Source organism: Rhinolophus sinicus, linkage group LG10 (genome assembly GCF_036562045.2).
Source record: "Rhinolophus sinicus isolate RSC01 linkage group LG10, ASM3656204v1, whole genome shotgun sequence".
Taxonomy (NCBI): Eukaryota; Metazoa; Chordata; class Mammalia; order Chiroptera; family Rhinolophidae; genus Rhinolophus; species Rhinolophus sinicus.
In genome coordinates this window covers 13,785,615-13,805,569 of record NC_133759.1, presented here as the reverse complement: position 1 = coordinate 13,805,569, position 19,955 = coordinate 13,785,615, and the positions used below count along the sequence as shown (strand labels likewise).

The window sequence follows — 19,955 nt, the reverse complement described above, 5'->3', positions numbered from 1 at the left end:
CGGGTGAGAGGGCCTGGTCCTGATGGAATTAAGACGTGGCCTTGGATCGGCTGCCCACTGTCAGTGTTGCCCTCACAGGCACGTGGAGCTGGCCTTCCACTGGCAGATCATGAAACCCAACCTGCAGTCCCTAATGCCCGGAGAAAGCTATTGCATGGACAGCATCCAGTACCACCCCGACAGGGAGACGGCCTTCTCCATCACGCCTGAGAGGGGGATGCTCAACCCTCACACGGACCACGACTTCATCCTGAGCTTCTCTCCTCACGAGGTTAAAATGGCGCCATCTTGGCAGTCATGCATGATTGGGACATGAGATTTCCACCCTCTGTCTAGCTTCTTTAGTGACATTGAAGCCACAGCTGGGCCCCACCAGGTCCCCAGCACCCTGCCGAAGCCAGCACTTAGCTGAGGGGGGCTGGAGGATGTGCTGGCGTTAGGATGAAGATCCTCATTGTGTCTGGTCCTGATCCTGCACACACCTCAGGCGCAGCCGTACCCTGGGCTCGATTCCTCAGCTCTGGGGGCATCTGTATTTCTACTGCATCAAGGACATTCCCATCCCTGCCCGGCCCCCAGCAGCACCTAGAGAGGGTGAGGCGCATGTTCCTAGGGCAAGGTTAACACAGCTCCCCTCTCAGCTTGTGTGTGACAGGTGAGAGGAGAATGAGAGCTGGGTGTGAAGGGGGTGTGAATGGACCCTTGTTGGTAAGACGAGCAGGTCTGCCTCTCAACCCAGCCTCCAGCCACATCGCTGTCTGTCCTGGGAGGGTGGGAGGGTGCCCCTGACACACTGAGGGCACTGCCAAGGGGCAATGTTGTGTCCCAGAGAGGCTTTCCTTCCTGTCCCCCAGGCCCACACGTCCTGGCAGCCACCCCTCTTTCCCCAGCATGGTGGAGAGAGAGCATGGAAGCAGCAGTGTTTTTCAGAAGGCCTTTCTGGTGGTTGCAATGCAGTTTTTCTGTAGGTCCTGTCTTTGTCTTGCAGCTGAGGGATTTTCACAGTGTGCTCCAGATGGTGCTAGAAGAAGTCCCAGAGCCCGTGAGGTGAGCGGGGACTGGGCCCTGGGTGAGAGCTGGGCCGTGGGGCCCAGCTCTGCTGGGAAGGCACAGGGAAGGAGTAAAGGAGCCGCCTGACCCCCAGCAGGCATTGACACGAGGGACCACATGTGCCTTGCCCTGGCATCTAGGCCTGGTACGGTCTCAGTGTGCAGGAAGCAGAGCCCACTGGACTCACTGTGAGACCTGCAGGCCACCCTGGAACCTTGGAGCTGTGCCCCAGGCTCACTGTTACCACCAGCAGCTAGGTTGGTGGACCCTGGGTGGTAGTGACTAATGAGGGAAGGTGTTGCCCCATGGTGGGCATCGCTACCAGCTCTTCCCTAAAGCAGCTGTCAGGGTGGGTCTCCAGTCAGCCTCATGTAGAAATCCCAGGCTGGCTGCTGCAGCCTGGTCCCTGGAGGCAGCAGGGCACTGCCCCATCTCAGGCCGTAGGTAGAGTTGCTGTCAGAGCCACAGGCATTCATCACTGTCTCAGGACATTGGCTGATGCCTCTGATTTTAAGGGGTTTGGTAACTGCGGAAAGGGGAACATTTTATTTCTGCAGAAAAAGCGAGTGGTATGCATGGCCGTGCTCCTGGGTTGTGTTGGCTCCTAGCTCATGGTGGGTTTGTATTCAGCTCAGAACTGGGAAACCTGAAGGAGCCGTCGTACTCTGTGGATGATGTGATCGTCCTGGAAATTGAGGTGAAAGGCTCAGTGGAACCTTTCCAGGTTCTCCTAGAACCATATGCCCTCATCATCCCCGGGGAGAACTACATTGGCATAAATGTGAAGAAAACTTTTAAGGTAGGTCATTACCTCCCCCAGCCTAGGCTAGCTGACTGAGATACTTGTTACTGAACTTGGGCACAGTTAGCAGGAGCATGTGGCTGGAGGGGCTGATGGTGACAGCCACCTCTTAGAGGATGAGTCTGTTCCTAGAGCCCCTGAATCAACTTGGTTTGCACAGTTGCTGGGCTGGGCATGTCTGTTGTTTTATCAGCTCCCCAGCATCCTCCGAATGACAGAGCTGAGGAACCCCTTCCTGTGTTCATGCGTCGTTGGCAGAATGTGGCGCCCGCAAACCCTGCAGTGTGGTGTTAGTGCTGTTGGATGATTAGAAATTAGCTGGGAGGGTGTGAAGAGGACCTTTTGTGAGCCCACAATCCCAGAGTCCTTCAGCAGGTACAGATTTGATGTGCAAGGACAGCCCTGAGGAGCCTGGATTGGGGTGTCTTTCAGATGTGGAACTATAGCAAGTCAGCCATCAGATACACGTGGGGGAAGATCAGCGACTGTCACATCGTTGAAGTGGAACCCTGCACAGGAACCATAGGTATTGTGGGGACTCTGGCAGGGTCGTGACTGGCCTGGGGCTGGCTGGGGAAGGAGACATGGTGTCCGTGATCAGCTCTGCTGCAGCCTGGCCCATGTGGACATGAAGTCAGCAAAGGCCAGGCATCCAGGCCCAGCTGCAGAAGGAACCTCCCCTGCTTCCTTTCTCCACCTCTCACTTTCCCCCTCTCTCCCAGAGTCCAACGAGGTCGAGGATTTTGAGTTGAAGTTTACTGGGGGTGTCCCCGGCCCAACAAGCCAGAACCTGCTGTGTGAAATCAGAGACTCGCCCTCGCCAGTGGTGTTGCACATCGAGGCGGCCTTCAAGGTGCTGCTGGGAGGCTGGGCGGCTCGGTGGGCCAGGCAGGTGACCGGGGTAGGGCACAGAGCCCACTCCCAGGTGGCCCAGTGACAGGCCCCTCCGGTGTCTCAGGGGCCTGCCCTCGTCATCAACATCTCAGCCCTTCAGTTTGGTTTGCTGCGCCTGGGGCAGAAAGCCAGCAACTCCATCGAGATCCAGAACACCAGCCCGCTCCCAGCCGTGTGGTCCATGAAGGAGAGTCTGATCTGCCTCAAAGAAAGGCCTGAGGGTGTAAGTCAGGCCCTGCTGGCTCCCCTCCCCAGAAGGCGATTTCCCTGTGTCATGGGTCTTGTGCTGGGGCTTTGAGAGGGTTGAGGCTGGGAGAGGAAAAGCCTGCTCGGTGACTTTGGCTTGGCAGTATCCCCAACTCTCCCCATCTCTGAGGCAGTCGGGGTCCTTTCTACTTAACCCCAAACTGGATGTTCCTGTTCCTTTCTGTGCATCTGACGCAGAAGCAGAACATGGGTTTCTCCCTCTGTCAAAGCAGCCTGAGTCAGGAAGAAAATAGGTAGCTGAGCTGGGCGGGAAGCTTTCAAGGCCTACGGGGGAAGGACTGTGTGGGCTGGCTGGCTCTTCCCAAAGGTTGGGAACTTCCCAGGGATGGTGCCTGCAGTTTGAGTACCTGCCACCAGGGGGTGCTTGTGCCTGGGTTTGCAGCCCAAACCCAAAGGCTCCAAAAAGGAAACCCGTTTCATTTCCACTCAAACAGCACTTTTCTGTTTACCACAAAAATATAAAAGACTAAAAGTGGCAGAATATTATCATCACATTTAAATCATGGCATCACATTTGAATATGTGTTTAATCCAGAAGAAGACAAAGGCGCAAAAGCATCAGTTGCTCCTTCCTTGTTATAAATCACCGGCTCGCCACCCCCACTCTTCACACTTGGTGGCCTTAGATCCCTATGAGCTGCCTTCAGTCGTCACTGCACATGTGAGCCTCTGGCCAGGTCTGTTTGGTGAAAGCACCTCCCTCTGACTGCTCCCTACCGAGACCCCAGCCTGCTTGCCCACTTGCCCTCCAAGTCAGAACGCTGCACACTTTCCCTTCCACATTCAGAAGACAAGGAAAGACAGTTGCAGCCACACATGCATTGTATCTGGTAACATACATTCCCTTTCTCCTTTCCTGACTTTTCTTTTCCACTCAAAAGCCATTCTCCTTCACCTGATGGCCTCACTTCCCTAGCAGAACACTCTGAAACTAAGAAGTTATAGCAGTTTGCACTGAATGGCCAACACCATTGCCAAGAACCATTGCCAGGTGTTCTGTTACACAGGCCTGGAGTTAGCCCTTTCCCTCCCAGGGCTCACTGGTCTCCATCCTTGGATCACGGTACCAACCGCAGAGGGCTATGACTGGGGGCAGTGTGGTATCAGTATAACTAGGAAGGAACCCTTTCCTCAAATGAAACCTTAGCGAGAAGACCAATATCTAGAATAAAGTATGACTGCTCTGGCCACCCAGAGACCCCCTTTTGAGGCACCCACTGCACTATCCTGCCTCTCCCCACATCCCACTTCCCTGCCCTAGGCACCTCTGCGGAATCCCTGGGATTTTCCAGAGCACAGCTGGAAACTTACGAACCTCAGCCAACCTCATTTCATAGAGGAGAGAGAGGGGCTTCCCCAGGGTTACATACTAATGGGTGGTAGAATCAGGAGATCCAAGTTCTCTGATTCCCAGTTTGTGTTTTTCTTCCACTGAGAAGAATTACAATTTATCATTGAAATCATTGACATTTTTATGGAATATTAAGATTTATGTCATAATCAAGGCTGGTAGGGACACTGTCTCTACAGTTCTCTATTCTTTTGAGCTCCCAAACATAACGTTGAGATTTGGGTTTTGTTAGACGTGCTCAGGTCAGGTGACCCAGAAACCCAGCCCCAGAGTACAGCCACACCCCCAGAGTTCCAAGAGAGACGCACATGAGGAACACAGACCAAAGAAAACAAAGGGGCTCTTTCCTTATGGAGGAGCTTGGTCCCCAAACTCCGCCTAGAGCACATAAGCCACTTTTTCTGAGAGGCCTAAGCAGCCTCTCTAGTGACAGCCAGCCCTTCCATTCCACCAGTGCCAGGGAGGTGAAACTTCAAAAGCAAGTGAGCTCAGGGCGCAGGTCAGCACAGCATGGGGGGAGGTGGGGGTGGAAAAAGGCAGGCCAGGCCCATGTAGGGTGGCCAGGCCACCCTCCAGGCAGGTGCCTTGTACTCATTGCCTTGGTGTCGTGGAAGGAAGAGACCAAAGAGGAATAATGTCCCTCCTGGGTGTGCTCTTTCAATGTCCAGTGATGCCCCACGAGCCAGTGTGGCCCATCTGGGGCCACTCAGACCAGTGCTTTTTTATCTCAGTTGAGGGCAGGAAGAGGGGTAGAGAGCCCTGTCCAGGTCCACGCTGCTTAAACCTTTTCCCTCCCCCTCTGTCGTTGTCTGTGTGCATAGTACGGGGGAGGAGATATACCTGCCAGGTGAATGACTACAAGCCTGTTGAGGGTGGGGGGAGGAGAAATCTGTGGCTCATGGAAGCTTCACCCCTCCCCAATTTGGCGACGTGGTGGCTTTCCTTACTTAAAGCCATCAGGGTCCTGCTCAGTGGGGCTGGGCAGACCTCTCAGAGAGCTGCCACACCTCCCCCCAGCATGGTCCCCACACCGCCAGTGTGGCATCTCTCTGCCTGTACCTCTCAGATCTCGGCAAGTGCACTGGGACCTCCTCCGTCAATTGGAGACTCAGTTTTTGTCCTCTTAATCCTGAGACTCTTGCTCAGCTGTGCTCCCTGACCTGCTTGCCTCCTTCCGTGTTCTAGATGGCTCTTTGAAGAGCTGGGGGCAGCTTACAGGTGACTCCAGTTGGGCATGGCCAGCCCCCAGTTCTGCAGTTCCAAGTGTCCTCCTTATGCTTCTGAATTGACCTCCCATTCAGGTGTCTCCTTTCACTATTGAGCCTTCCAGCGGCCAGGTTCAACCTCTGGGAGAGTGCCGAGTGAACATCACCTTGGAGGCCCTGCAGTGCCAGCGTCTGCAGACCCTGCTGGTGCTGGAGGTGGTGAACGGGGCCTGGAGGTGAGGGGGATGACAGGACTGTCACAGCACACTTTCTGCACATTCACAGTATGTTTTCTTGTATGACATGTAATTAACTAGAGACATTTCAGAGTTTCAAGGCATCAATACATGTTTATTTTATAAAATTTGGAAATTACTGAAGAAAATTATTATCTGGAGAAAACTCATTAGTTACCTGTAATATTACAGGGTATATCCTTCCAGTGTGTACATGGTAAAGGAATGTAAACTAGTACAACCACTTTCGGCAGCACTTTATTGTTACCTAATAAGGTAAATTATGCACATAACCGGTGGCCCCGCATGAGCCTTTCTAGAGTTACTCCTTCTACATGTGCAGTGGGAGCCGTGTGCTCATATGGGAATTCTCATAGCCAAACGGTGCATAATAGTGAAAACTGGAAACAATCCGTGTTCAACAAGAGAACAGACACAGAATAGTTGTGGTATATTTAAATGCGTGAATACCATTGTGTTCTGAGAGGAACACATTGGAGATCTCAAAGGTTATTGGTAATGATTCTTTCCTCCCTCCCTCCCTCTCTCCCTCCCTCCCTCCCTCCCTCCCTCCCTTCCTCCCTTCCTCCTTTTCTTCCTTCCTTTCCCTTCCTTCCTTCCTTCCTTCCTTCCTTCCTTCCTTCCTTCCTTCCTTCCTTCCTTCCTTCCTTCCTTCCTTCCTTCCCACCTGCCTTCCAGAAAATTTCTTGCATACTGTCTACATAAGAAACGTCCAAACCTCTAGAGAATTTTTATGAGTTTATTTGAGCCAAACTGAGGACAATTGCCCGGAAGCAAAATCTCAATGGATTGAGAAAATGCTCCGGAGAATGGTAGTTCTGCAGCTTATTTTATATGTTAGAATCAAAGGGGGAGATCTAAGGGGGGGTTTACATGAAATCCATTGGTGGTAGATTACAGCAAAGCGGGGAAATCTCTGGGATTGGATAAAAAGTAAAACAGAGAGATGCTTACGTGTACTTCTTTTACGTTGCTGGGTAAAGGACAGTTAATAATTAACATTTACAGTACATAGAGATGATATGGGAGGAACAAGATAACAGTGAGGGGTTCTGTGGCCTGGTGAGGTGGGTGTGCCCTTCGGGGTTTGAGGAAAAAGGAATGTACCCTGACATTCCAAGATAATGTTAACTTAGACGCAAAAAGACAGACTCGCTTAAGGTAAAGACTGACCTTTGTCAAGGAAGCCACAGGCCTAGGATGTGATGACCGGCCGTGACCCGCTTTTAGTTATGAATGTTTATGTTCAGACGATCCTGTGTGGTTACTTTCGGTCTGAGTTCGTAAGCCCTGCCATGCTGGCCTCCCCTGAGCTTGTCAGCTTTCATATGTGGCCCTTTTTTGTCCACAATATGTAAGACTAGAATAGTATAATGAGCCCCCATGTACCCATTACCTACCTACCTTCAATAATTATCAAATCACTACAAATATTGTTTAATCCATATCCTTATTCAGTTCTTACTACCCCTTCCCAAATTATTTTAAAGCATAATATTCGTTTTCTTAAGCTGGCTAGTGGTAATATTTTGTTTCTTAAGCTGAGTGATAATGGGACACCGGTGTTTTTTTAAATTACTCTTTAAACTGTGTTATATATTTACACTGTATAGGTGTTTTTGGTCATTTCTGCATATATTTTGTATTTCATTATAAAAACATCTAAATGCTCATTTTTTGGATAATTTTTATAAAAAGTTATTTGAGCCAAACAGAAGATATGCCTGAAAGCAAGATCTCAACAGAGTGAGAAAAATGCTTCTTTAAATGCTCGTTTTAAATCTTTATGGATATTCTTGAATTATCCTCCCCCCAAAAACCCTGCCATTTTATACTTAGGGAGAGCACTTAGAGCTCCAGGCTCGAAGGCTCGCAGTTTAACAACCTCAGTGAAAAATGAAACTGGCTTTCTCCAGAGGTAAACTGATTGGTTCTCTTCGGGTCATGTGCCCACCCTGTGACAGGGCCTGGTGGGTTTGTCTCCAGAAAAACCGGTGGGAAATTATGCTGGATCTATACTGCATGCATTTAACCATTTTCCTCACTTTTTCTATCTTTCAGTGTTTTTACTTCTTGTTCAGGTAGATGGCCTTGGACTTGCAGGTCGCTAATTCGGTCTTTGGTAGATGCCCTTCTTTTGGCAATCATGTTTTTCAATTTCAAGCTTTTTTGTTCTTGGACCGTTCCTTTCTTATATAACAGTAATCTGTTACTGTCTTGCGGGTGCAACAGCCTCTCAAATTTCCCCAAGGAAACTAATTTTTGTTTCCTCAGCTTTTGGTGTAGAGCCCTTCTCCTTCCCTTTTTGGTTTTTCTTCTGCATCCAGTAATCTTTGGCTGCCCATTCCTGTTTCTGGATGGAAGAGGAGGTTGATTTGCCTAAGAACCTGGTGGTGCAAGTTTCCTCTGCCACAACTGGGTGTAGGTGTGGCGAGCACTCCTAATGGCTAGTGACTTTGAGTATATTTCATGTGCTTACTTGCCATCTGCATATCCTCTTTGGTAAAATGTTTACGTCATGTTCTAATTGGGTTGTTTTATTTTATTGTTGCGTTTTAAGTGTTCTTTTCATAGTCTAGGTACAAGTCTTTTGTCCGATATGTGGTTTACAAATTTTTCTTCAGTCTGTAATTTTGTCTTTGGAAAGAAAAAGGACCTTTCACAGAGCAAAAAAATTTAATTTTGATGAGGTCCAGTGTATCAAATTTTCCTTTTATGAATTTTCCTTTTGGGTCTTAAGGATTTTCTCCTATTGTTTTTTAAAAGTTCTATGGTTTTTTGGTGTGTTTTTTTTTTAAATTTTTTATTGAGGAATATTGAGGAACAGTGTGTTTCTCCAGGGTCCATCAGCTCCAAGCCGTTGTTCTTCAATCTGGTTGTAGAGGGCACAGCTCAACTCCAAGTCCAGTCACCATTTTCTTAGTTGGAGGGGGTGCAGCCCACCGTCCCAAGCGGGAATTGAACCGGCAACCTTTTTGTTGAGAACTCGCTCTCTGACCAACTGAGTCATCCGGCTGCCCCAAAAGTTTTATAGTTTTACATTTAAGTTTGTGATACATTTTGAGTTAATTTTTGTATAACTTCTAAGGTTTAAGTAGAGTTCCATTTTATTTAATTTTTGCTTGTGGATATCTAATTCCTCCAGCATCATTTATTCAAAGACTATCCTTTCCCCCATGGAATTGTTTTTGCACCTTTGTCAGAAATCAGTTGGGACCATCCAGATGTTCTTAAATAGGAGAATAGTTAATCAATGGTGGTACATCCACACCATGGACTACTACTCAGCAATAAAAAAGAACAAACTATTAATACATTCCACAACTTGGATGGACCTCAAGGGAATTATGCTGGTGAAAAAAGCAAGTATCAAAAGATGATATACTGCATGATTCCATTTATATACTATTTTTAAAATTATGGAGCTGGAGAACAGATTAATGGTTGCCAGCAGTTAGGGAGCAGTTACTTGGCTGTGGCTATCAAAACGTCACACAAGGCATCCTTGTCATGGACTATTCTGTGTCCTGACTGGTGGTGTCATATGTATCTACACATGACATAAAATGGCATAGAAGCAAATATACACCAACAAATGAGTGCGTGTAAACCTAGTGAGGTCTGGATTAGATTGCTGGGTTGGATCAGTGTTGATCTCCTGGTTGTGATATTGTACTGTGGTTATGTAAGGTGTTACCGTTGGGGAAATCGGTGAAGGGTGTACAGTATCCCGCTCTAGTTTTTGTTATGGCTGCATATGAATCCACAATTATCTCAACATGAAAAGTTAAAAGCAAAATACATAGTATCTCCATTCTTCATACACACACGAGAAAACCCCAGGCATATTTGTGCGGGTCTGTTTCTAGGTTTTCTGTATCATTCTGTTGATCTGTGTGCATATCCCTCCACCAACAGCACAGTATTTACTGTATATAGTAAGTCTTAACATCCAGTAGAGTGACTTCCTACTTTATTCTTCTTTTTAAAAATTGTCATTTTGCCCTTTGTCTTTCCATATAAATTTTATAATCAGCTTGTCTATATCTAACCAAATCTTTGCTGGGAGTTTGACAAGAGTTGTGTTAAACCTATAGATCAGTTTGGGGAGAATTGACATCTTTACCATGTTGACTCTTCTAATCCATGAACACGGCATGTTCCTCCATTTATTAAGTCTTCTTTCATCAATGTTTTGTAGTTTTCAGCACACAAATCCTGTACGTGATTTATTAGATTTATACCTAAGTCTTTCCATTTTTTGAGCAATTATAAATGGTATTATATTTTAAATTTGTTTCCACATGTTCATCGTTAACATATAAAAGTGTGATTCGTTTTTGTATGTTGATTTTGTACCCTACAACTTTGCTGACTCATTAGTTCTAGGAGTTTTTGAAAAAGATTCCTTGGGATTTTCTACATAGACTGTCATGTCATCTGCAAATAGGGACAGTTTTATTTCTTCTTTTATGATCAGCTTGCCTTTTATCTTTTGTTTCCTTGTGTCCCAGCTACCTCCCAGTGTATGCCGAGGTACAGGAGCCCCACGTGTACCTACAGAGCAGCCAGGTGGAGCTCAGCAACCTCTACCTGGGCGTGCCCACGAAGGCAACCCTCACGCTCATCAATGGCACACTCCTGCCCACCCAGTTCAACTGGGGCAAGGTGAGTGAGCCGGCACTGTCGGTGCCAGGTCTGCAGCCCTCAGCACCAGAGCCCCATGTGGGGGGGGATATTGCCCCGAAGGCGCCCCCCAGAACAGATACTCAGCCTCCCTCCCCCTCCCTGTCCTTTGACCCACAGTGCCCAGAAAAGCTGGGCTCCTCAAAGGAGCAGCACATTTGGTCTGGCTTTTTCTTGCCCTGTTTTTGGAGAATCTCAGTTCCCGTCCTGAGAAGGAGTCTGTGGTGCACACAGCTAGACCTCCCAGCCAGTGAACCCATGACTGGGAGCCCAGCTGGGGCACTGGCCCTGGGGCCGCCTGGAGCCTGCTCTGCATGCCGTGGGAGATGGGATGACATTCCTGGGCAGCAGAGGCAGCTGCCTTCTGTTGCCTGTCACCCTGGCCTCCCAGGGCAGCTTGTTTAGTCCGGGCCATCTTTGACAGGTGTGAGGTCCACGTGGGGTCAGGGAGGACAGGAGAAGCGACCTGTGGTTTATCCCCACCCCTAGCACCTGGCCCTGCTGGTCCTGCCCCAGGCCCCCGGTCCACCAGCCTCCAGCAGAGCATGCAGCAGGCTGAGCACTCTGCCTGGACCCCAGGCCCATCCTGGGAACCCAGCACATGACAATAGGCCCATCCATGTGTCCTCCAGCTCCTGGGGCACCAAGCAAGCTCCTGTACAGCAAAAGTCTCCCCGAGATGTGGCACACTGGGCCCCCATGAGGAGTTCCAGCTCAGTCTGGAATTGACTACTCATACCCAGGTGAGGAGAGGTGTGAGGGGGCCTGAGGGACTGGGAAGGCGCCCTGCTACTGTCTACACCTGTGCAGCCAGGGAGGTCCGCCTCAGACCCACTCCTGGTCTTTGTGACGGGGGAAGAGGTTTCTTGCATTTGGATATGGGGTCCCTTTCTTCAGGGACACAAGGCCAGGAAGCCTGGAGCAGGCCTGAAATGGACGTGCCCTGAAACCCATTGGCCACATCTAGCCTTGGGCACCAACTTTAGCCCTCTGCAGGCCATTTTCTGTGGCCACAGGTGGGCCCATCTTTCCAGTTTGCCCAGAGATCCTGAGCAGAGCTGCTTCTCACGGCAGGCCCTGTGCTGGGTGCTGCTGGGGTGGCCACCTGGCAGCCAGGTTCCTCCTGAGAAGGGCACAACTTCTCCATGGTGCAGCCCACAGGAAGGCATGTAAAGAAGAAACTTCTTCCTTCAGAGACTTGCAGACCCACGTCCCGGTTCCTCACTGGCAAACATTGGGACAGTGGCTTTCTTACACAGCTTAGCCTAAGCTCTAGGATGACAGACAGATGGGCCCAGACCTGTCATGGAGCAGACCTCACTCAGGAGGGTTTGACTTCTGTGGTGGTAGCTTCATCAGAATAAATGTATGGCTCTTCCAGAGGTCCACTTTGAGGGTCTCCCTTCATGTGGGCGTGCCCAGATATTTGGAGCAGACACAGCCAGGAGCCCTGAGGAAGGGGCCAAGCCTCCTGGGGGCAGGGTGTGGGCCAACAGGCTGGGCCTATGGATGGTGGCTCCCTGAAGAGGCTGGGGAGCCCTTCCTCAGAGAGCCTGGACAGAAGTCAAGAACTTTGTGTTGAGCACTGCCCCACCCCCCACCCACCCAGCAACCACCTGTGCTGGGGAAGACCATCTGAAGCCCATCTGAGTCCAGCCTTGGGACTCACCTGTGCTAATGTGCCCCTGATGGGCTTTCTTATAGGAAGAGCTGACCGATCTGGCCCTCCCTTGTACCGTGTCAGGCATGAAGGAGCCACTGATTCTGGGCATTTTGGGGAAACCCCAGGGACTGCAAGTGGCCATCGCCATCTTGGAGGAGGGCTCTGATAGAAGGTGAGCCCAGGGCTAGAGCCAGGACCTGAGGGCTGAGGCGACCATATGAAGGACCTGTATTGCCTCGTGGTACCAGCCCCCTCCCAGCGGATTCCTACAGCCAGGAAGAGGCCACAGTGTTATTGTGGCTTCTCATCACCTCTGTGGGAACAGACCCCTCTACCCCATCCTCGTCCTCCGTGTGGTCTTTCCCCCCACACTTGGAGGCATGGTGTCCAGGCAGGTAGGGGATGACTGGGGACAGAGCTGTAGGTCCCTTGGACTTTCCCTCACGAGGCCCAGCGACTGGGAGACAAGCCCATCTGCCCCTGGCCAGGGAGAGTTTGTGGAGTTTGAGGCCTCTGTTGGCGTCAGGGGCTGACAAGAAGGGCGCATCAGTGGGGTGGCGGCTTGGTGAGGATTGAGCCCAGGGATGAAGCCTGTTCCGAGGCAGGTCTCACAGCCCCACTGAAGGTGGCTCACTGGGCAAGACCAAGGGTGGCATGTAACCTAGTGTCCATGGGCACGGGGCAGCGTTCCTAGCACAGAGCCGCGGCCAGGCCACAAGGAGGAGCTCAGCCTGGACTTTGGCTCGACGGTGCCACTGAGGACCTGCGTGAATCGCCAGCTTATCCTGACCAATCACTCCCCAATACAGACCCCTTTCACCCTCAAGTTTGAGTACTTCGGGAGCCCTCAAAACAGCCTGCATCAAAAACCATGCCTGTAAGTCTGGTTTCCTTCAGAGGCAGTTACCGGGGAGGATGTGACCAGGAGGGGTTTGCCCCATTGGGCCTTGTGTGACTTAGGTGGCCGGAGGCTGGTGGGTGTGGGGCATGGGAGGAGCTGTTTTCACAGGAGACATGGGAAAGGCAGAGAGGGAACGGTTCCTGCTGCCCACCTCCACGACCCTGGGAGGGCCTGGGGGAGAGGCTGGGGTCGTGGCCCCTTCTCCTCAGCCTGGCCTGCTTAGATAGAGGGCTTCTGATAGGCCAGGCGGTATTTAGGATAGTGGCTGAGGGAGAAGCTATTGGAGCTGAGGGAACTATGGGGGCAGAGATGTGTCAGTGAAGCATTGTGCAAAGCTGTAACTTGAAATCAGCCATAGGAAAAGTATTTACACCACAGAAATTGGCAGTTTACCAGCATATCACTACAAACACCTCACTGCCAAATCGCCTATCACAGGGGGGCCCAAATTAAAAACCCTCGCCATGGGGTTTTTAACTAACAGTTTCTAAGCTATTAACTTTCCACTCCAGAAAAGTTAGTGTGCACTCACTGCTGGACAGATGTCAGCAGGAAAGACTGGAAATGGGCCTGTTGCATAAATCTGGACACGAGATGGGGAGTCTGGGTGGGTTTGCATCCCAGGGTCACCAAGGCACAGAGCCTGGGGATAGGAGATCCCTACCCTGGAGCCCTGCGTTTCTCGGGAGGTAATCCGTAGGGTGAGTGGCTTGGGGTTGGAGGGGTGTAGCAGGAGCAAAGACCAGAGAAGCAGGTGAAGAAGAGACCTGACCAGCTTGCCCCTGGGATGAGCAGGCCAGGCCACCTTCCTCCGCTGGGCATCTGCTGGGATGCTGGTTGCTAGAGGAGGTGGCTCAGGTCTGAGGGAAGGCCCAGATGGCTTGATGCTATTTCTGTGTCCCATTTGGTAAAGCCCCGACGTGTCTCCTGCTCTGCTGAAGACAGCGAGGATTCGTAAGCAGTTGGCCAGGCGAGAACAGCTGGGTAAGAGCCCCAGGTCAGGTACTGAGCCCAGACCTGGCCAGAGTGGGGTTTTCCGTGCCTTCTGAGGATGTGGGACACCTGCTGCAGGGAGGGAACCCCGACCATCTCAGTGTCTTTTCTAGCAAGGTCCCTGAGATGGCCGTGGCCCTCTACCTGACAGTGCATCTCTTTTGAATGAGGCCATCTCCTTGCTAGGGCTTAAGTCTCGTGCATAGCACCTGGATTTGATTTGAGATGGGTAGCAGCGCAGGAGGGAGGGCTTCCACTGGGGCCTGGCCCCACTGGAGGGAGCTGAGAAAAGCTGGACCCTGGACTCTGGGCTCCCAGGAGGAGGGTTCGTTTCACTGGACCTAGGAGAAGCTGTAAGGTAGCTTTTCTACAGTGCTTTTCTTACACCTGAAGGTCCTGAAACCCCTTTCTTGGTTGTCCCCCCAGATTTTATGGAAAACATATTGTCTCATGGGAAAGGAGCAGCTTTCTTTCCCCACATTTCCCAGGGCATGCTGGGGCCCTACCAGCAGCTACATGTCAACATCACGGGCTGTGCGAACATGTGGGGCGAGTACTGGGACAACCTCATCTGCACGGTAAGGGCTTGCTGGTGGGGAATGGCCTGGGGTTCAGGGAACCTGACCCTGGCCCTCACCTGCAGGCTCTCCCTTCTCCAACACCTGGCCCTAGCCCCTCAAATCTCACCCAGGAGAAAAGTGATGCCCATTGAGCTGGGGACGGGCATTCTCATATGCAGCCACCACTGGGATTCAGGCAGGAAGCAACCTCATGAACAGTGGAACCTCCCACACCTTTTCCTGTGAGATCCTGTGAGGCTGGGACCGCACTGAGGAAGACAGAGGAATCAGAGAGGCTGCCTGCCTGGGCCAGGACCCAGGACCTAGAGGCGGGAGTAAGTGTGGAGGGACAGCAACATCCTCCCAGAGCCAAATCCTCGTCTAGGCCTCAGTGCATTCATTTATTTGCCCATCGGTCCATTCATTCACTCACTACTCAGCATGAATTGAGCACCTACTGTGTATGGGTTGTTGTGTGGTCCACTCAGCTGTGGAGGATACAGGGATGAATAAGATAACAGACGATACCAGCAAGGAGCTCCTAGTTTAGTATGGAGGGAAACACACATATTATCCTGCACTGTTTAGTTATGGCCCAGAAGACTTTCATGAACTATTGAGTATATGGACAGGTTAATTATAGTAAATGTTTGCTTTATATTGTGTGTATTATGTATGACGAAGCGTTGATCACCTTAATGTACAAAGAGTTCTTAACAATAAGGGGGGCAAAGCACCCAGGTGGGCAAAGAGTTTGAGTAGGCAATTCAGGAATGACAGATTCAGGTGACCGATGAACATACATAAAATATGTCACCATCACTGGTAATTGAAGTCACACTGAAATACCAGGTTTGGTAAGAGTCGCGAGGTTTAAAAGTTGGTGGTGGTGGTGGTGCGGGGGAAAGGGTGTTCTCATGTACTATGGCCATCGGGTGGGAAACGTGCCTCGCCCTGTGCAGGCCCTTTTGCTGTGTGCTGGGTACACACATTTAAAGTTTCCCCAGGGGAAGAAGTGGATATGTGAACAAATAACTTCGTACAAATAACTTTGTACCTTTTCTTCTCAGCATTGTTTATAATGGGGGGGACAATCTAAGCATCCATGTCCATCAATAGAGATTTGATAAAAATACGGGCTTGGATAGTTTGCACAGGCCTTTAAATGACGCTGTAAACCTTCATTCATAAAAGTATCATACGTTGTGAAAAGAAAAGATGACGAAAACAAAAGCATGCCCCATATGCTCCTCATTTATATCTGTTTTACGTACAGAAAAGAAGTCTATCTAGATAGTTGTACAAGTAAATGTTGACAGTGAGTCATGCTGTGGGGTGTAGGATTTTGGGTGATTATCACACTCTATTTTAATTTTAAAAAAATGTCTTTTTATTAGCAGAGAAATAATAAAGTTCTTTCCATTTCTGTGATCCAAGGGGCCATAAGAGGCCATAGATGGCCGGGCTCGGAGATCTGTGCAGGTCTCGGGGCAGGAGAGCTGAGGCGGAAGGAAGGGTAGGGAAGCCAGGGCTGGGAGGCCGGCAGCCCCTGCCTTTGGGGCATCTGGGGTGAGCATCAGACTGTGCGGAGCGAGTCTGGGCTCAGCTGGGACCAAGCTGTGGAGAGCTTGGGCTGGCTGGAGAAGGAAAAGCTTTGCATAGAGGGAATGAGCCAGGGGAGGTGGTGGCAGCTGGTGACAAGAGTGACAAATGATTGGTGTGTTTGCAGGTGGGAGACCTGCCGCCATCGGTCATCCCAGTGCACATGGCAGTGGTGGGCTGCCCCATCACCTCGATGAGGAACTACACCACTGACCAGTTCCAGAAGGAGCCTACCATCAGGTGCCCCGCCCCAGCCTCATCCTCTGCCCCCTGGAAACCCTCTGGCCACCTTGTTGCTCTTCAACTGACCCAGGGCTACTTGGTGCCACCCAGCAAGAAAGCTGCAGGACAGGGTTGCCCTGGAGGGGAGAGGCCTCAGGGGACATGGCTGCTACCTGCACATCTCAGAGGGCTTTGGGGGGACAGAAGGAGCAAGTAGTCCATATGGCCCGAGGTCAGTGCCAGACCTGGGGCCCCTCACACCAATTGAGGTGGGATCTGTCGGTCGGTCAGTGTGATTGTAGGGTTGGGGGACAGGTGCTACCAGGGCAGTGAGCAGCCCTGGGCCACAGTTCACCAGCCACTACATTGGGAAGGCCGCCAAGCCCTGGGTCTTGGTGACTCCAGGATGAAGCTAGTCCTCTGTGGGGCCTCCTCCCTGCCTGATTCCTGATCCCAGCCATCGTCTCTGAAGTAACCCTCCCTGCCTGCAAGGTGCGTGCTGGCTGTGGCTGAGCTGAGCCTGGTCTCCTGCCTCCAGGTTCAGCACCCAGATCTCTGGAGGAGATACAGTTACCCGGGTCCTTCGCCTGAATAACTCCAGCCCCTGTGGTGAGATGCTCATGAATTACATTGGGGCTCTCACGACAGGCTGTGCCATGTGGTAGGCCAGGCTGGGAGGGAAGATGGGGCTGGGGGACCTGATGGCCCACGACCAGGACCCAGGAGTCCAGGTGGCCTGTGGTTACTGAGGGAGGCCCGAAGGGCCAAGGTCGGGAGAGACCAAGCCAGATGGGTGTTTTCAGAGACAGCCACTTATATCCTTGAGGTCAGGACTTGACCTTGCCCAACCCAGGGTCTCCCAGATGCCCTGCGCTTATCAAGGACAGACACTTGCAGGGGACACCGTTTCTCATTCCTTTGGCCAGCGGTATCTGAGCTACCTGCCAGGTGCTGTGCAAGTTGCTGGGGATACAGAGGGAACGGGACAGCTAGGTTTCTGCTGAGGGGCTTCTGTCCTGATGGGCAGGACAGACACGACTGTGAGTTGTGAGCTGCTAGCGTGTTGAGTGCATTCAGGATAATTACAGGGGAGGCCAGAGTACTGGGGACTGCATCACAGGCTCCCCTGTGGGGGGCGCTCAGGCTGAGTCCAAGAGGAAGGTTGAGCCACCTTGGCCCGGGGGATGAAGTGTCTGGACTCTGGGAAGAGCTGTGGTCAGCTCAGAACCAGTCGGAGCTTCTGGTGAGGATCGAGGCTGGGCTGCCCCAGACCAGCTGGATCAGGGTCTCTGGGGGCAGGGCCTGGGCACTGTGGTTTTAAGCTCTTCTGGTGATTTTAAGGAATGTACAGCTGGGCAAGAGAACTGCCACTCTGGGTGATCTTGCTGATTTTTGTCGGCTAGATCTGTGCAGTTATATATTTATCACATGCTATAGTTTGATATCTTTATCAAGTTCTCCTGGCATTTCCAGTAGTTTTGCGTTATGTTTTCAGCTATTCTGTCGTTCGGTGCATTTGAGAACTAAATCTTCACAAATGATGCCTTTTATCAACCCGTAATGTTCCTTGTCGTCCCCGTCAGTGCTTACCCCCCCCTTGCCTTATATTGACGTTGCTACACCTGGTCGCACGTTGGCATCGGCCTGCTTCCTCTTGCCCATCCCTCTGTTTTTACCCTTCATGACTGTGATGTGTTTCTTTATAAACAACAGAGAGCCGAGCTTTTTAAAAACACAACCTGATCTTTTAAGAGGAAAAATCAGTAAATCTATATGTTTCTTCCTTTCTGTCTTATAATGTATTTTACATAATTTTTCTACTTTCTTCATTTTGCTTTTCGTGACTTTTTTCTGTTTTCCCTTCGTTTAACTGGGCATTTCTCTTCTACTTCCCTCTAGTGGTTACCTTCCCGGCCTCGGGGCTCATCATCACATGTACATTTCTCTGTCTTTACTTGAAAGTGAGATTGCCCCCTGAATTTCAGGGCATGGAGGTCATTGGTAGCCTTGGTGGGAGTGATTTGGTGGGTGTAAGAGGCAGGTGCCAGGTAATAAATAATCCTAAGAAATCCAAGATCAGGAGCGTGTGTAGCGATGAATCAGAAGTTAACTGGGGAGTGGGTGAGAGCTGAGGAGGGGGAGGTGAAGACGGACAATTGGTCCTAAGATCTTGCCATGAAAGGGTGAGAGAAGGAGGTCTTGGAAAGGTCGACTGGCAGAGGGAAGCTTGTTCAAGGTCAGAGGAACCTCACCTTGTTTAAGTGCTGTTGGGAAGCAGCTAGTAGAGAGGGGAGACTGGACATATCTGGTCCCTGCAGAGGGGGGCGGGGAAAAGATTGAAGGCAGGAGGGAGATGGGATCAGTGCAGACAGATGTGGGGGTGGGACTTCCAAGACTTCCTGCTTTGGGGCCTTCTGAGAGGAGAGATGGGGCCGCCAGCTGAGTGTTGGGGAGGCAGTAGAGGTGTCAGAGGAGAAAAGCAGGGAAGCTGTGACAGTCATGGTGCAGGTCGGCAGGGAGAGCTGAGTATGAAACGGAGGGATGGACAGAGCAGGGGCACAGTTTATGTTGGGGGCAGATTTATGGGTGTGACAAGTTATTTGGAAAGTGGGGGACTTTATCCAGTGGGGTCCAGGGAGTCAATTCAATTCATCCAGGGTTAGGTTTTGCCAGGTGAGTAGAAGGATGGAGGCAAAGGGAGATTTGAGAATCCTGGCAAGACAAGTTGACATGGTAGCCCCCAAAGACTAGCCTGGCTGGGGAAGGAAGTGAAAGCAGACAGGGGCTGATGGAGGGGAAGAAGGTAGGGGATACAGGAGTTGGAGGGCCCAAGGAGGTGGGGAGCGCACCAAGTGCCTGGATTCGTGCATTTGGACCGGAGGACTGGGGGTGATAGAGCCCGATGGCATAAGCCTGTGGATTTTTTTAGAAAACAATTGTGTGGGAGTGGCATTAGAGAGGAAGTAAGGCCCCCATCCACACTAAGTATGGGAGAACGGGCAGCCTCTGAGGGGCTGCATGAGGTGGGGGCATGGGGAAGATCCATCTGCTCCTTTCTTATTCCTTGCCTCTCCCCCCACATCTGCCCCAGACATCCGCCTGGACTGGGAGACCTACGCTCCGGACGACAGGGAGGACCGGCTGGTGGAGCTGCTGGTGTTTTACGGGCCACCTTTCCCGCTGCAGGACCAAGCAGGAAATGACCTCCTGTGCTCTGAGGCCCCTGAGGGCAGCAGCTCCTTTGAGCCCCCAAGTCTTTCTACGGAATCGGTGTCCAGCCACGAAGCTGTGAGAAGGGGGGCCCGGGTGGGCTGGCAGTCCAGGTGTGGCCAGTGGGCCTTGAGCCTGAGTGAGCCTCGGTGACATCTTGGTGACAGGTGGAGAGCAGCTCCAGTAACACAAGGATCATCTCGGTCATCCTGCAGGGGCATGAGGGAGTGCCCTCTGACCACCTGTACCGCATCAGCCCCCAGCAGGTGGTGAGTGGGGCGGAGCTGGGAGC

The 19,955-nt window shown here is 51.3% G+C and overlaps 1 protein-coding gene across 7 annotated transcripts in view; it reads left to right on the top strand.

Annotated features, from left to right (window-relative positions):
• DLEC1 (DLEC1 cilia and flagella associated protein) overlaps nucleotides 1-19,955 on the top strand; it is a 57,278-nt gene that overhangs the window by 32,593 nt on the left and 4,730 nt on the right. For 6 of the 7 annotated variants that reach the window (XM_019727618.2, XM_019727615.2, XM_019727614.2 and 3 more), the window contains exons 13-29: nucleotides 79-271; nucleotides 989-1,047; nucleotides 1,681-1,849; nucleotides 2,285-2,378; nucleotides 2,575-2,705; nucleotides 2,811-2,969; nucleotides 5,666-5,805; nucleotides 10,341-10,494; nucleotides 11,145-11,255; nucleotides 12,217-12,347; nucleotides 12,861-13,052; nucleotides 13,990-14,060; nucleotides 14,496-14,647; nucleotides 16,359-16,471; nucleotides 16,992-17,062; nucleotides 19,545-19,741; nucleotides 19,831-19,932. In XM_019727618.2, the coding sequence (XP_019583177.2) occupies nucleotides 79-271; nucleotides 989-1,047; nucleotides 1,681-1,849; nucleotides 2,285-2,378; nucleotides 2,575-2,705; nucleotides 2,811-2,969; nucleotides 5,666-5,805; nucleotides 10,341-10,494; nucleotides 11,145-11,255; nucleotides 12,217-12,347; nucleotides 12,861-13,052; nucleotides 13,990-14,060; nucleotides 14,496-14,647; nucleotides 16,359-16,471; nucleotides 16,992-17,062; nucleotides 19,545-19,741; nucleotides 19,831-19,932 (2,239 nt within the window). The remainder of the gene's footprint in view (nucleotides 1-78; nucleotides 272-988; nucleotides 1,048-1,680; nucleotides 1,850-2,284; nucleotides 2,379-2,574; nucleotides 2,706-2,810; nucleotides 2,970-5,665; nucleotides 5,806-10,340; nucleotides 10,495-11,144; nucleotides 11,256-12,216; nucleotides 12,348-12,860; nucleotides 13,053-13,989; nucleotides 14,061-14,495; nucleotides 14,648-16,358; nucleotides 16,472-16,991; nucleotides 17,063-19,544; nucleotides 19,742-19,830; nucleotides 19,933-19,955) is intronic. The other variant, XM_019727616.2, reaches the window with a different exon arrangement.